Source organism: Lycorma delicatula, chromosome 7 (genome assembly GCF_047948215.1).
Source record: "Lycorma delicatula isolate Av1 chromosome 7, ASM4794821v1, whole genome shotgun sequence".
In the NCBI taxonomy this organism is placed as follows: Eukaryota; Metazoa; Arthropoda; class Insecta; order Hemiptera; family Fulgoridae; genus Lycorma; species Lycorma delicatula.
In genome coordinates, this window is record NC_134461.1 from 83,541,606 (window position 1) to 83,555,023 (window position 13,418).

Sequence of the window (13,418 nt, forward strand, 5' to 3'; positions counted from 1 at the left end):
GCTGGGTATGTTATTATGGTAGTATATAAAAGTAGTATTATGATTCTTCTATAACAGAATATATTATTACAGTTACTTGTTTTGGCAAGTATGTCATTTAATTTATTTAACGTTGAGTATGATCTCAAATACTGAAAATTATAATGTTAACATAATACTGAATGAAAATTATTTTGTATGTGTTAAAAGTTAATATTAATTTTAATTCATAAGGATTATAATTATTTCTTACACATAAGATAAAAATTTATAAGTTAAGTATTGTAAGTTTAAATTTAATATAAATTAATTTTATTTGAAAATTGATAAGAAAACAGTAACAATAATATAAGATCACAATTTAAACCATTGGTTCATTATAATATATTATGCGTTGGTTTGAGATTTTCTTTTATTCATTATTCATATTTTTAGGTCTACTAAAAATAATGATTTGTGGATAATGTAAAAAAAAAGGAAGTATATATATATATATATATATATAATATACTTCTACAGACTATATATGGTTAAGTTTCCTGTCGCAGTTTTTTTTTTTTTAGTAACCAGTGGCAGGTCACTCATACAGTAACAATAGCAGTGTAACAATAGAGTTTTGCACGAAGTATAATTTAGTAATTGCCAACACCCAATTTAAAAATCATAATAAAAAAATATACACTTGGAAAAAGCCAGGCGATACTGCAAGGTATCAGATAGATTATATCATGGTTAAGCAAAGATTTAGAAATCAACTCGTTGACTGCAAAACTTACCCTGGAGCAGACATTGATAGCGACCATAATTTTGGTGATAATGAAATGTAGATTGGGGTTTAAAAACCTGAAGAAAAGGTGTCAGATGAATCGGTGGAATTTAGAGAAGCTTGAGGAAGAGGAGGTAAAGAAGATTTTTGAGGAGGACATCGCAAGAGGTCTGAGTAAAAAAGATAAGGCAGTAAATGTAGAAGAAGAATGGGAGAATGTTAAAAAGGAAATTCTTAAATCAGCAGAAGCAAACTTAGGCAGAATAAAGAGAACTGGTAGAAAACTTTGGGTTTCAGACGATATATTCCAGCTGATGGATGAACGTAGAAAATATAAGAATGCTAGTGATGAAGAAAGTAAAAGGAACTATCGGCAATTAAGAAATGCTATAAACAGGAAGTGCAAACTGGTGAAAGAAGAGTGGATTAAAGAAAAGTGTTCAGAAGTGGAAAGAGAAATTAACATTGGTAAAATAGACGGAGCATACAGGAAAGTTAAGGAAAATTTTGGGGTACATAAATTAAAATCTAATAATGTGTTAAACAAAGATGGTACACCAATATATAATACGAAAGGTAAAGTCGATAGATGGGTGAAATATATTGAAGAGTTATATGGAGGAAATGAATTAGAAAATGGTGTTATAGAGGAAGAAAAGGAAGTTGAGGAGGATGAAATGGGAGAAACAGTACTGAGATCTGAATTTAAGAGAGCATTAAAAGATTTAAATGACAGAAAGGCTCCTGGAATAAACGGAATACCTGTAGAATTACTGCCCAGTGCAGGTGAGGAAGCGATTGATAGATTACACAAACTGGTGTGTAATATTTATGAAAAAGGGGAATTTCTGTCAGACTTCAAAAAAAGTGTTATAGTAATGATACCAAAGAAAGCAGGGGCAGATAAATGTGAAGAATACAGAACAATTAGTTTAACTAGCCATGCATCAAAAATCTTAACTAGAATTCTATACAGAGGAATTGAGAGGAGAGCAGAGGAAGTGTTAGAAGACCAATTTGGTTTCAGGAAAAGTATAGGGACAAGGGAAGCAATTTTAGGTCTCAGATTAATAGTAGAAGGAAGATTAAAGAAAAACAAACCAACATACTTGCGTTTATAGATCTAGAAAAGGCTTTCGATAACGTAGATTGGAATAAAATGTTCAGCATTTAAAAAAAATAGAGATAGAACAATTGCTAACATGTACAGGAACCAAACAGCAACAATAACAATTGAAGAACATAAGAAAGAAGCCCTAATAAAAAAGGGAGTCCGACAAGGATGTTCCCTATCTCCGTTGCTTTTTAATCTTTACATGGAACTAGCAGTTAATGATGTTAAAGAACAATTTAGATTCGGAGTAACAGTACAACGTGAAAAGATAAAGATGCTACGATTTGCTGATGATATAGTAATTCTAGCCGAGAGTAAAACGGATTTAGAAGAAACAATGAACGGCATAGATGAAGTCCTACGCAAGAACTATCGCATGAAAATAAACAAGAACAAAACAAAAGTAATGAAATGTAGTAGAAATAACAAAGATGGACCACTGAATGTGAAAATAGGAGGAGAAAAGATTATGGAGATAGAATTTTGTTATTTGGGAGGTAGAATTACTAAAGATGGACGAAGCAGGAGCGATATAAAATGCCGAATAGCACAAGCTAAACGAGCCTTCAGTAAGAAATATAATTTGTTTACATCAAAAATTAATTTATATGTCAGGAAAAGATTTTTGAAAGTGTATGTTTGGAGTGTCGCTTTATATGGAAATGAAAACTTGGACAATCGGAGTATCTGAGAAGAAAAGATTAGAAGCTTTTGAAATGTGGTGCTATAGGAGAATGTTAAAAATCAGATGGGTGGATAAAGTGACAAATGAAGAGGTATTGCGGAAAATAGATGAAGAAAGAAGCATTTGGAAAAATATAGTTAAAAGAAGAGACAGACTTATAGGCCACATACTAAGGCATCCTGGAATAGTCGCTTTAATATTGGAAGGACAGGTAGAAGGGAAAAATTGTGTAGGCAGGCCACGTTTGGAATATGTAAAACAAATTGTTAGGGATGTAGGATGTAGATGGTATACTGAAATGAAACGACTAGCACTAGATAGGGAATCTTGGAGAGCTGCATCAAACCAGTCAAATGACTGAAGACAAAAAAAAAAACATTAATAATGTTATTCCAGTTGAGATTGTGACGAGTTATTTCATTTTTTCAGGAAGAAATGAAAACTGGTTTTTTTAATCTAGTGATTTACTTTAAGAATTTTTGCCATAAATTTGTTATTTATGAACAGATTCGAATAAATGAGGTGTCATTTTGTTTGTCATAAAATGCTGAATTTTTTTAAAAATAAAATAATCAGGATTTGCAGTGATATTAACAATTAAAAAAGTTTATATGGCTGCCATTCTGAATTGATTGAGAGATCAGGTTCATTATTTTTATACAAGAAAACCTGTATATACCCTAGCAGTATATGAAATTTCAGCTCAATACAATTTACTATTCCTAAAAAATAAATTTTTATGTTAAAAATTCAAAATTGTGGGTAGCTGGTAAAGTATTTTTGGACATATGTTAACATAAAGTTTTTTCTTTATTTTAATGTGGGGGACCATCCCCTGAATTTTTTTAATTATTTCTCTAAACAATCTATATATATAACATGAGTGATTCATAATAAAAACCCAGCAAAAACTGCTGGAAAATAAATTGATGAAAATTTGTTTACATATTCTTCTTGCATTGAAAATTCACAGTAAGAAAGCATTTTTTGAGTTTAAAGGGTTAATTAAAATGAAGTAACAATGAAATTTAATTTTTTTTAAATTCAGAATTAAGAGTTAAAATGGATTTTTGAAACTCGGCAATTTAAAAAAAAAATTTTTTTTTTTAAGTAAAGATTATCAACTTGATTTGGTGTGTGTAGTTTTTCATTTTGATTTTTTGATGTGTATGTTTTGAATATCTAAAAAAAACACTTTTTTCAAAATTCAACCTTGAAAGGAGTGTTTCCTGAGAAATAAATTTTTATGTTGGTATCTATATCTACTACATTAAGATATATTCTTTTGATAATTTGTCATTTTATTCCAAATTATGTTTTCTATTGTAAAATTTTTAATTATGTTATGACTGTGCATGTAATTTTGCAGTCTAGTACTGGAATAATTTATCTTAAAAAATGTAGTATTTTCCTTTGTTCTGTGTCGTTATTTCCAGCTGTTAGATTGTATTTTTATTATGTGTTTAATTCAATCATTATCTTTGAAAGTGATCTGGTGGTTCATCATTTTATATTTTTATCTATATTTATAAATATAATTTTATAAAAATTGTAGTACCTTGGACTAAATACCAAATTAATAAACATGATAAAACTGACCCTCACAAACACAAAGTCAGTAGTGAAATTCAAAGGCAAACTCTCAGAACCATTTAAGATCAAAACATAATTGGGCCAAGGAAATGGACTCTCACCACTGCTATTCAACTGCACTCTGGAAATAATGAGGGAATGGCTCAAAAATGCCTCCAAAAATAAATTAAGTCAAAAAATTAATACAAATTGCCTTGGTTTCACTGACGACTTAGTACTGCTAGTAAATTATTTCGATGAAGCTAAAACATAGATATTAGAACTTCAAACCATTGCAAATAAAATTGCCTTCAAAGTAACATTCAAAAAGACAGAAATTGTGCCCCAAAAACCAACACAATTAAAAGTCATATAAATGGTAATAAAGTCAAAATAGTAACCCATTTTAAATACCTTGGAGAAATAATAACAAACAACCTAAACGAAAAAACCTCAATAGAAACAAGTACAAACAAACTTGCTAAAACACAAAAATTAACCTGGCATACTACAGTAAAAAATGTCTATCCATAAATGCAAAAATAAGACACTACAACAGCTGTAAAACTATAAGCCATATATGCAGCAGAAACACTCTTCCATCTGAACAAATAATCAAAGACCAACAGACTCCAGAAAATCGAAAGAAGAATTGGAAGAATCTGCATCAAAAAAGTACCAGAAAGACAGGCAGTGGTGGATCGTGCCCAACAAAGTCATGTACAAAGTGTTAGAGGTCATCACCGATACAATGTGTAAAAGGAACTAGAATTTTTTGGACATCATGAGGATGCAAGATTCAAGACTTCTGAAACAGCTGGTACAGTAAAATGTCACCTCGATAAACACAAAGACAGGATATAGATTATCAGAGAAATAAAAGAGGATCTGAAGGAATTAGCCTTACACCAGAAAACACTACAGACAAGATAAAATTAAACAAAAAAAATCAAGGACAAAACCTCGCTTCATGCTCACAAGAATTAAAAACTCACTACATAAACATTTTCAACACCAGAAAGAGCAGGAAGATCAGACCATATGAAAAGTACTGAGAGGACCACAAGGCTTGAACATCCCTTCAAAGAGACTTGGATAATGGACTGACTAAAATGATCATATGCGACCATTAAAGATGAAAAAAAAATTAATATTTCTTGAGTATATTCTTCTTTTATCATTATTACAAATCTCCAAAATCTCTAAATTATTTTTTGCAATCTGTAACACTGTTTGCATACTAACAAATGGTCAGTACATTAGATACTTCTTTTTTTGTTTTTGTATGATATGTAATGTTCTGTAAATTTTTTTGTAAATGATTATTGGTTTTACCAGTGTAAATATTATTACATTAATTGCATTTAATTTTGTGTATTTTCTTAATTACTCTCTATTTTTTATTATCGTTAGTTTTTAAATATTCTTTAGTGTGATTATTTGGTTTCTTTTCTTTTTACATTTATTTTTATCATATTCGTTAATTTTTTCTATTATTTTATTTGTGTAATTGTATTTTAGTTATAAATTATTTATTATTAAATCTTTCTATTATTTTTTTGCCGTTGTATTTTTGTATTTTTTATTTTGCTTTTTATAAATGTTTTCTATAATTTCACCATTGAAACCATTAAATAATTATTTGTTTTATTTCATATACTTCTTTTTACTTCCTTGTTTGAAGTAAAGGAAGTATTGTGATTGCAAAAAAATTACGGTTTTCAGATTTCAATGGAAATATCCACTTTGACCATCCCTGAATCTATTTTGACTAGCTTCAGCGTGACATCTGTATGTGCATACGTTTGAATCTCGCATAACTCAAAAATGATTAGCCATAGGATGTTGAAATTTTGGATTTAGGACTGTTGTATCATCTAGTTGTGTACCTCCCCTTTTGATTGCAATTGATTAGACCAAAAGTGTCCAAAAAAGCCCAAAATCCCCAAAAATTTTGATTTTGGACTTTTTCTTATTGCAGTAGTAAGCCCTCATTAAGAGCTTTTCAACGACATTTCATAAATGGTACTTGTTTTCATCGGTCCCAGAGTCAAAACCAAATAAAATTTTAATTAATGAAAAATTTAGATCTTACAAGGGGAAGGCATGGTTCGAAAAACTCATCTCCCTTTTTTTTAACTTTTTTATTTTTAATTTAAATATTTTGATTTATTAATAATTAATCTCTGATTGTAAAATAACTTTTACAGTAAATAATAATTCAATAGTAACAATAAAAAAAAGAAGAATATGAAAAAATATCAGAAGTTATTAATGAAATAACATTTTTTATAGTTTTCATTTTAAAAAAATGTGTATATGTAATTTAATTATTAGGCATAAAGGAAGTCATGTGGTGTCCACATCAGATTTTTTGAGTTTATTTTATTGTTTTTTATATTTGAATTGCTCTAAATATCATGCTTTTATATCTTTTAATTTTTTGTGACCATAGATGGTTAAAATTCAAATGTATTGTAATATTATTTTTCTGTATTTTCTATTTTATATGTAAATTTAAAATTGTTATTGGTTTAATTAAAATGACCAAATGTTCATTATATATTTGGGTTATATATTACTAAAATATCATCTATGTACCTTATTTACAGTAATATTTGGTGTGTATTTAATATATACTATGAACTAGTTTATTTTCGAAATCTTGTATAAATATCTCAGATTATGGCAGATATAAGTGATCCCATTAGTAAGCATTCTCTTTGTAAATAACAGTTATTCAGTAATTTTTAGGACAAATATTTCTTCTTATAATAATGATTAATTCATTGATGTATTCTGGAGTTTCATTTAATCTATTTTTTATTATTTCTATTGTCTTGTCAACTTGTATATTAGGGTACATGTTAGTGATATCATAACTTACTATTTTTATGTTATAATTAATTTTAATAGAATTTAATTTGGTTATGACTTCATAACCAATTTTTATGTTATGTTTATGGGTTAATTAATTTTTATTCTAAGTATTTTATCCATTATTTTAGTTACAAAATATGCAGGTGCTGTTTTAAAATTTATTAAAGGTCTTAGAGGATTATTTATTTTTTATAATTTTGATAGTCCTATGAGTTATTGAATGATGTTATTGTATTGGGATATAATTTTAAATGGTAATTTAATTTATCATAATTAAATATTGGTTTATATTTAGATATTAAATTTTTTACAATTTTTAAATATTTGGTTGTTGGGTTTTTTATTGTTTTAAAATGATTTCCTTTATGTAATTAATCATAAGTTCTTTGTGTTTGTCCTTGTGCTTAATAATTGGTGTATTAGTCTTATCTGATTTTAATAATATTAAATCATTACCATGAAGTTTATTTTTTAGTTTGATAACCTCATATTTTGTAATCATTTGTGTAATATTTTTATTTTTGGTTTTTTATGTTACATTACTAATTACTATTTTACTAATTATATTTCTTATTTGATTCTTATCAAAATTATCCATTTCATCAATATTACATTCAATATCAATTGTAATATTATTACCATCATAATAATTGCTTATTACCATCGTATAAATTAAATTTGAAAGCATTTTTATTATTAATTTTTCTTTATTATCAAAAAATATATGTTAGTAAAACTTTAAAATTGTTATTTGATTGTCTTTTTTGTTTTTGATAATTATTATAATAATTTTTATGAGAATTAGATTGGTTAAAATTTTTATGATGTAAACTGTGTTTTTCATTGTATTTGTTGTTATAAATGTATACAATTCCTCATTTAGTTTATTTTCTTATCAAAAGTTTTATTTAACTTTTCTTTGTGATTATCTTTTACTTTTATCAATTAAATCTTTTACATATATGTAAACCATAAATCTTAATTATGTTACTATTTCTAAATGTAGTGTATGTAATTTAATATTAGTAATAACCTTATCCTTTTAGGCTTGTGTAATTTTTAAGGTTTTTACATTTGTAATCGGGTGTTATTTTGTATTTCAAACATGTTTTATCATTAAATTTAATATTATGTATTAAGTTTAATAGTTTTTAATGTAATCTATAAAATTTAAATAAATATATATGTATGTATGATTGTACAGCATCGAAAAACTAATAGTTTTACAGTGAGGTCTATATGTGATATTCCTTAATAATTAAACTTGTTTTCAGTTAGCATTCATTATAGATTTCTAAGTGTAATAATTATCACAATATAAGATTATTTATCTGATAAATTTAAGAGACATAAAAGTACATATTGTTTTCATTTTTTTTCAGTTAATGGTAGAAGCGATGGGTGAAGGTGTTCCATTGAGAAGAGAATCACTTGTCGTCGATAAATTAAATACAAGGCAACGTGGAAGTTCAAAACAAGATACTGTTGTTGATATACCATCAAAACGTAAAAGAACACAAGTGACATCAATGGCGAGTGATAGTCCAGTTGCTAAACGGAGAAAGGTAAATTTTGTTCATAAAATTGTAAATCATTATTTTAATTTGTCTTGTTAGTAGAATGTTTTTAAAAGTATAGATTCAACCTGTAAATACCAGTTATATCTGATCTGTTAGTGTTGGTCATTTGTCTGTTCCCTGTGAATAGTTATTGTTTATTGAACATATTGTTTTCTCTAAGTGATTTTTAAATACAGTATTTATAAAGAAATAATGTTTATGTTAATTTTTATTCATAATTGATTTATATTAATACATAACAATGAATTATTTAAATCAGTCAAAATTATTATATGGCAGAGTAATCTGCCATATATATATATATAGTGTAAAAATTTGATTGTAATTATCAGGACTTAGAATTTATTGAATGTAAAAAGGAAGTCATTGAAAATTTTGGTGGAAAGATTGTTGAATATTTTGGTTGAATTTATCATTTTTCTTATTATAACATTAAAAGTTCATCATCACCTTTTCCCTATTCTTCTCTTCTCTTTATAAGCATTCTTCCACTCTATCCATCAATCTGTTCCATACTTTCTTGCCCTAAACTTACACCCTTTACCCTTCCTCTATTATCTTTTCATATCTCATCCTTGATTTTCCTGTATTATATTAAAAAAATACTTTCTTTATCAGGTTCTTCTTTCTCCAAGTCTAATCAGTTGTCAAATTGTCACGGAAAAAGAGCACTGATATGAAATAAGAGATTGCCTATAGTGATAAAGTATAGAAAAGGATAGAGGGATAAAGCACCTCAGAACATTGAAAAGTGAAAAAAATGAAACTCACTCTTCATCAATAGTCTGTTCAATAATTTTTATTTTGAACATTAGCAATGATTTGTTTATATAAAATGTTGTACTCAGTAGCAACTTCTCACTCATCCATTCTATTAAGCAATTACTCTGATTTGATTTTAGTCTTGAAATAATTTGACATATTTCTATTAATTTATATGTTAAATATTAGTGTTGCTTTCTATAAACATGCTTCCCTTTAAAAAAATGATGAAATTTTATTGAATTTGGTGTTAGTCTAGACCATTTGTTATCAAAGTGAGTGATAATGCCCCTTGTGGGCAATGGAGGCCTTCAGGTGGGGCACTGGAAGGTTTACAGAAAATTTGAGCATTCAGGTGGTCTAGGAAGGTGATGGCTGATTAAAAAAAAAAAAAAATTATGTTTTCCTGATATTTCAAACTAGCTTTGTTTTAATTATTGTTATATTGAATGTGCTATCACTATTGTTATTATATAACTATAAAGATACATTGTAATTTTTTTGAAAGCAATTTTAATAAAAATACTTTCAAATATGATTAAATATCCGTTTTAATTACTTTCATTTAAAATCTAAAAAGTTAAAACTCAGAAATAGGATAAGCCACATTTGAAAACAATAATTGTGATTGCTGTTTTTAAGAGTGCATCTTAAGAACTGCATTTGCCATTATTATTTTTAATTGATGGTAAGTTTAAAAATTTAACTTTTGATTCTTAGTGAGGGCAGTGGACAAACAAGTTTGAGAATCAATGGTCTAGACCAATCTGGAGGTCGCAAAATTAGCCTACAACTTTACACATAAAGAATAATATTTTACTTATAAGTACATATTATTAATTAATGAGATGGTTGCATTTGTTTTTCATTTAAAAGTTTCTCCATGTGTGGATCTGTGTTAGAGACAACAAAAAAATTTGTTTTCAAGTGATAAAATATATTTAGTTTTTAGTGCAACCATAGACAAAAAACCCTTTTCAGAGAGGTAAAACGTGGCAAAAGGGATTAATATTTTTAATGCTTCTCTAACTAAATTTCCATATTTTCTTCGATGAGCAAGCCACAACATATCTAAATCTTCAGATGTGAATTGTAGTTGTAACATTTTATCATCAGACATTTCGATGAGCTGGTCATGAATCTCAACTCGTAACTTAGCAGCTGCAACAATGTTTTCACTAAATGGATTCAATACCTATCTCTTTAAGAAATCATTTTTATCTTCCAGAAAATATTCTGCCAACTGAAATTTTATGCTCATGTAAATGCATCTTTATGCTTTCCAAACTGTGGTGAATAATAGTCTTCATCATCCAAATTTTTCTCAATATAAAGTGTTTAAATGCGAAAATACATCGGCTACATATACTGATGTATTTTGTAAAAACATTGAGAATGGTGTTTGTTTAGCTTGCAAAAATATTACTAATTCATCTTGCAGTTCCAATAACAGGTGAACACTTTCCCCCTTGATAACCATCTGATTTCTGTATGGAAAAGAAGAGCTTTTTTCTTTTCACCCATTTCATCGCAAAGTTTAGCAAACAGCCTTTTCTGAAATGGTCGACTTTTAATAAAAATAACAATTTTTACAGTTTTACAAAGAATTTGTTTGAGATTTCCCAGCATATTTTTTTTGTGGCAAGAGCATATCTGTGAAGGAAGCAAAGGCATCCAATCTGCCCTTGGTATAAGACAATCTTTTAATTTTTTCAGAAATTCACATTCTTTCCTGTTAACTATCCCACTATCATTACATACTGCAATACATTTTGTCCAGTCTATGTTGTAGTTTTAGCTTCACATAAAACATCCATCTCACAAACATTCATATCTCACAAAACATAAGAACTGAGAAATTTTTGTCATATTTGTTGATTTATCACAGTGAATACTTAAAAATTCACTTGAACTCGCTTGCTGAATTATCTGATCACAAACATGAGCAGCCATGTCATTTTGACTCCTCACCTTGATACGGAGTCGGAAAGCAGAATTAAAAAAAATTTTTTTTTTCTTCCATACCTATTAAAACACTGACCATATCAATTGTAGCAGGCAGTATGAGATTTTCTGCTTTTATGTGCGGTTTGGACAACATAGTTACTCTTAATGCTATGAGATAAGATGCTTCAAGTGTACTTTTATCAGTATGCCATGATTTATAAATAGAAACTTGTTGATATCTCACAGTATGTTATTTTCTTTCAAAAAATTCTAAGGGTAATTTCAAAATGTCAAATTAATTTTGATGGCTTCATGCTTTCATCACAGAGGACTTGAAAGCAAACATCGCACTGTGGCTTTCGATCCAATAAGATAAAACCATAATTTAAATAACTGTCACTGTACAGTCTTGTCTTTTTACCAATCAATTCAGTGGATGTAGGTGGCTCACTTTGTTTGTCTTTTCACAAATTTATCCATTTTGCTTAAGAATCTAATTGAAAAAAATTACAGGTACACTGTTTAACCGTACACTAAAAAACTAAAACTTCAATTATTATTATTATTTTCAATGAAATTGTTTTTAAAAATTTAAATAAAAGCACCAGACATATGCTTCGCATTGGAAACCAAACTGATGTTCTGTAATCCCTAACACCTCTCTTATGCTGCTGAGAGCACAATGCATTCAAACGTATCATGTGTATGTTCAAACATGATGCTTTCACAGGGAATATTATGCAATTAGATCAAGTTACATGTAGCACGTACACATCAAGTTGGAACCTGTAAATTATTCATGTTTGTACACTTAATACATGCATGTTAAGTGAGCTGATAATTGAGTTTTGTAGGTTTGTGGTTGGGGGGGATCATGAAATATTCATTATATTTATTTTTTTTTGGGAATCAAGGAGCTAAAAAAGTTGAGAATCACTGGTCTAGACCAACCTCAATGATGTCATCTCTTAAAAATACAGCATTAAACATAATATATATGCAATGTTACCCAACATTACTTTGCTGCACAGTGTTTGCATTCATAAAAAAAAGAAATAACTTAGATCCACATAAAAAATTTAGGCCAAATTAAATACATAGTATTCTCTTTTCATGCTTAAGTAAGAAATGTTGAAAAAATGCAGATGGGCCCCCATTCAGATGAGTGATGAATTAGAGACAGATTTTACTGTATATAACCTTTTACTTTTTACATTCCAGCATGGAAATGGCAGTAAACCTAGGATACAAAAATCTAATTATTGTCACAGCTTGAGATTTTTTCTTCAGTTTGGTGGAAGTTCTTTACATTTTACTGTCAATTATTTTCAATTCATTCATTCATTAGTTTTTTCTGATAACTATACATTTTTACCTAGTTATATCTACTCTATTCCTATTACTCCATGAAAGTATTAAATCTGCCCTGTGGATAGATCATTCTTTTTCCTTATTGTTAATTAATTATTGGTTCTGGGGGTGAAAGTTTGATCATTCTAAGTTCTTGCTGTAGATGCCAGGATCTGAAAAGCCGCTAGTAAAATACCTCGCTAGTAGATATTTCCTTGGTATCTAGTAACAGGCTTTTCTATTACTTTCCAGTGGTTGCACATTAAAGCCTCATGGCTGAAGAACCAATCAAGTAAAACCAGACCTCCTGATTACTGCTCTCTCATTATCTACTTTTTTTTTAATAAGAAATTATTTTTTATAGTACGTGAAAATTGTCAATCTTGACCAGTATTCAAATCTAGAATTTGCATCACTTATTTATTTTAATTGTGTTCATGTTTTTATATATTTTTATCATGTATTTTATATGTATTTTTACTTTAAAATCTTCTTTTTTCTACTATTATGTGATTAAATGTTTGTGTTGTTTTTATTAAATTAGTTACATTTTTTTTTTTCAGGTGGATGATCCATTGTAAAATTTGACGTTTACAGTAGAAAATCATGATTGTAACTGAAATAAGTAGACTGTAGAATAATATCTAATGAATTTTGTTTAAGTTATGAAAATGTTGTTGTTTTTTTTATACTAGATAAACCGTGAATTTACTCTATTTGTACTTATAAAATAATTTTTGTAATTCATACAGTATTTTATAAATAAAATATCGTAAGTTTTAA

General features: G+C 28.0%; 1 protein-coding gene across 2 annotated transcripts in view; it reads left to right on the top strand.

Moving 5' to 3' along the window:
- Brd8 (Bromodomain containing 8) overlaps positions 1-13,418 on the top strand; it is an 87,396-nt gene extending 73,978 nt beyond the window's left edge. For both annotated transcript variants that reach the window (XM_075370898.1, XM_075370899.1), the window contains exons 17-18: positions 8,379-8,561; positions 13,199-13,418. In XM_075370898.1, the coding sequence (XP_075227013.1) occupies positions 8,379-8,561; positions 13,199-13,216 (201 nt within the window). In that variant the 3' untranslated portion in view covers positions 13,217-13,418. The remainder of the gene's footprint in view (positions 1-8,378; positions 8,562-13,198) is intronic.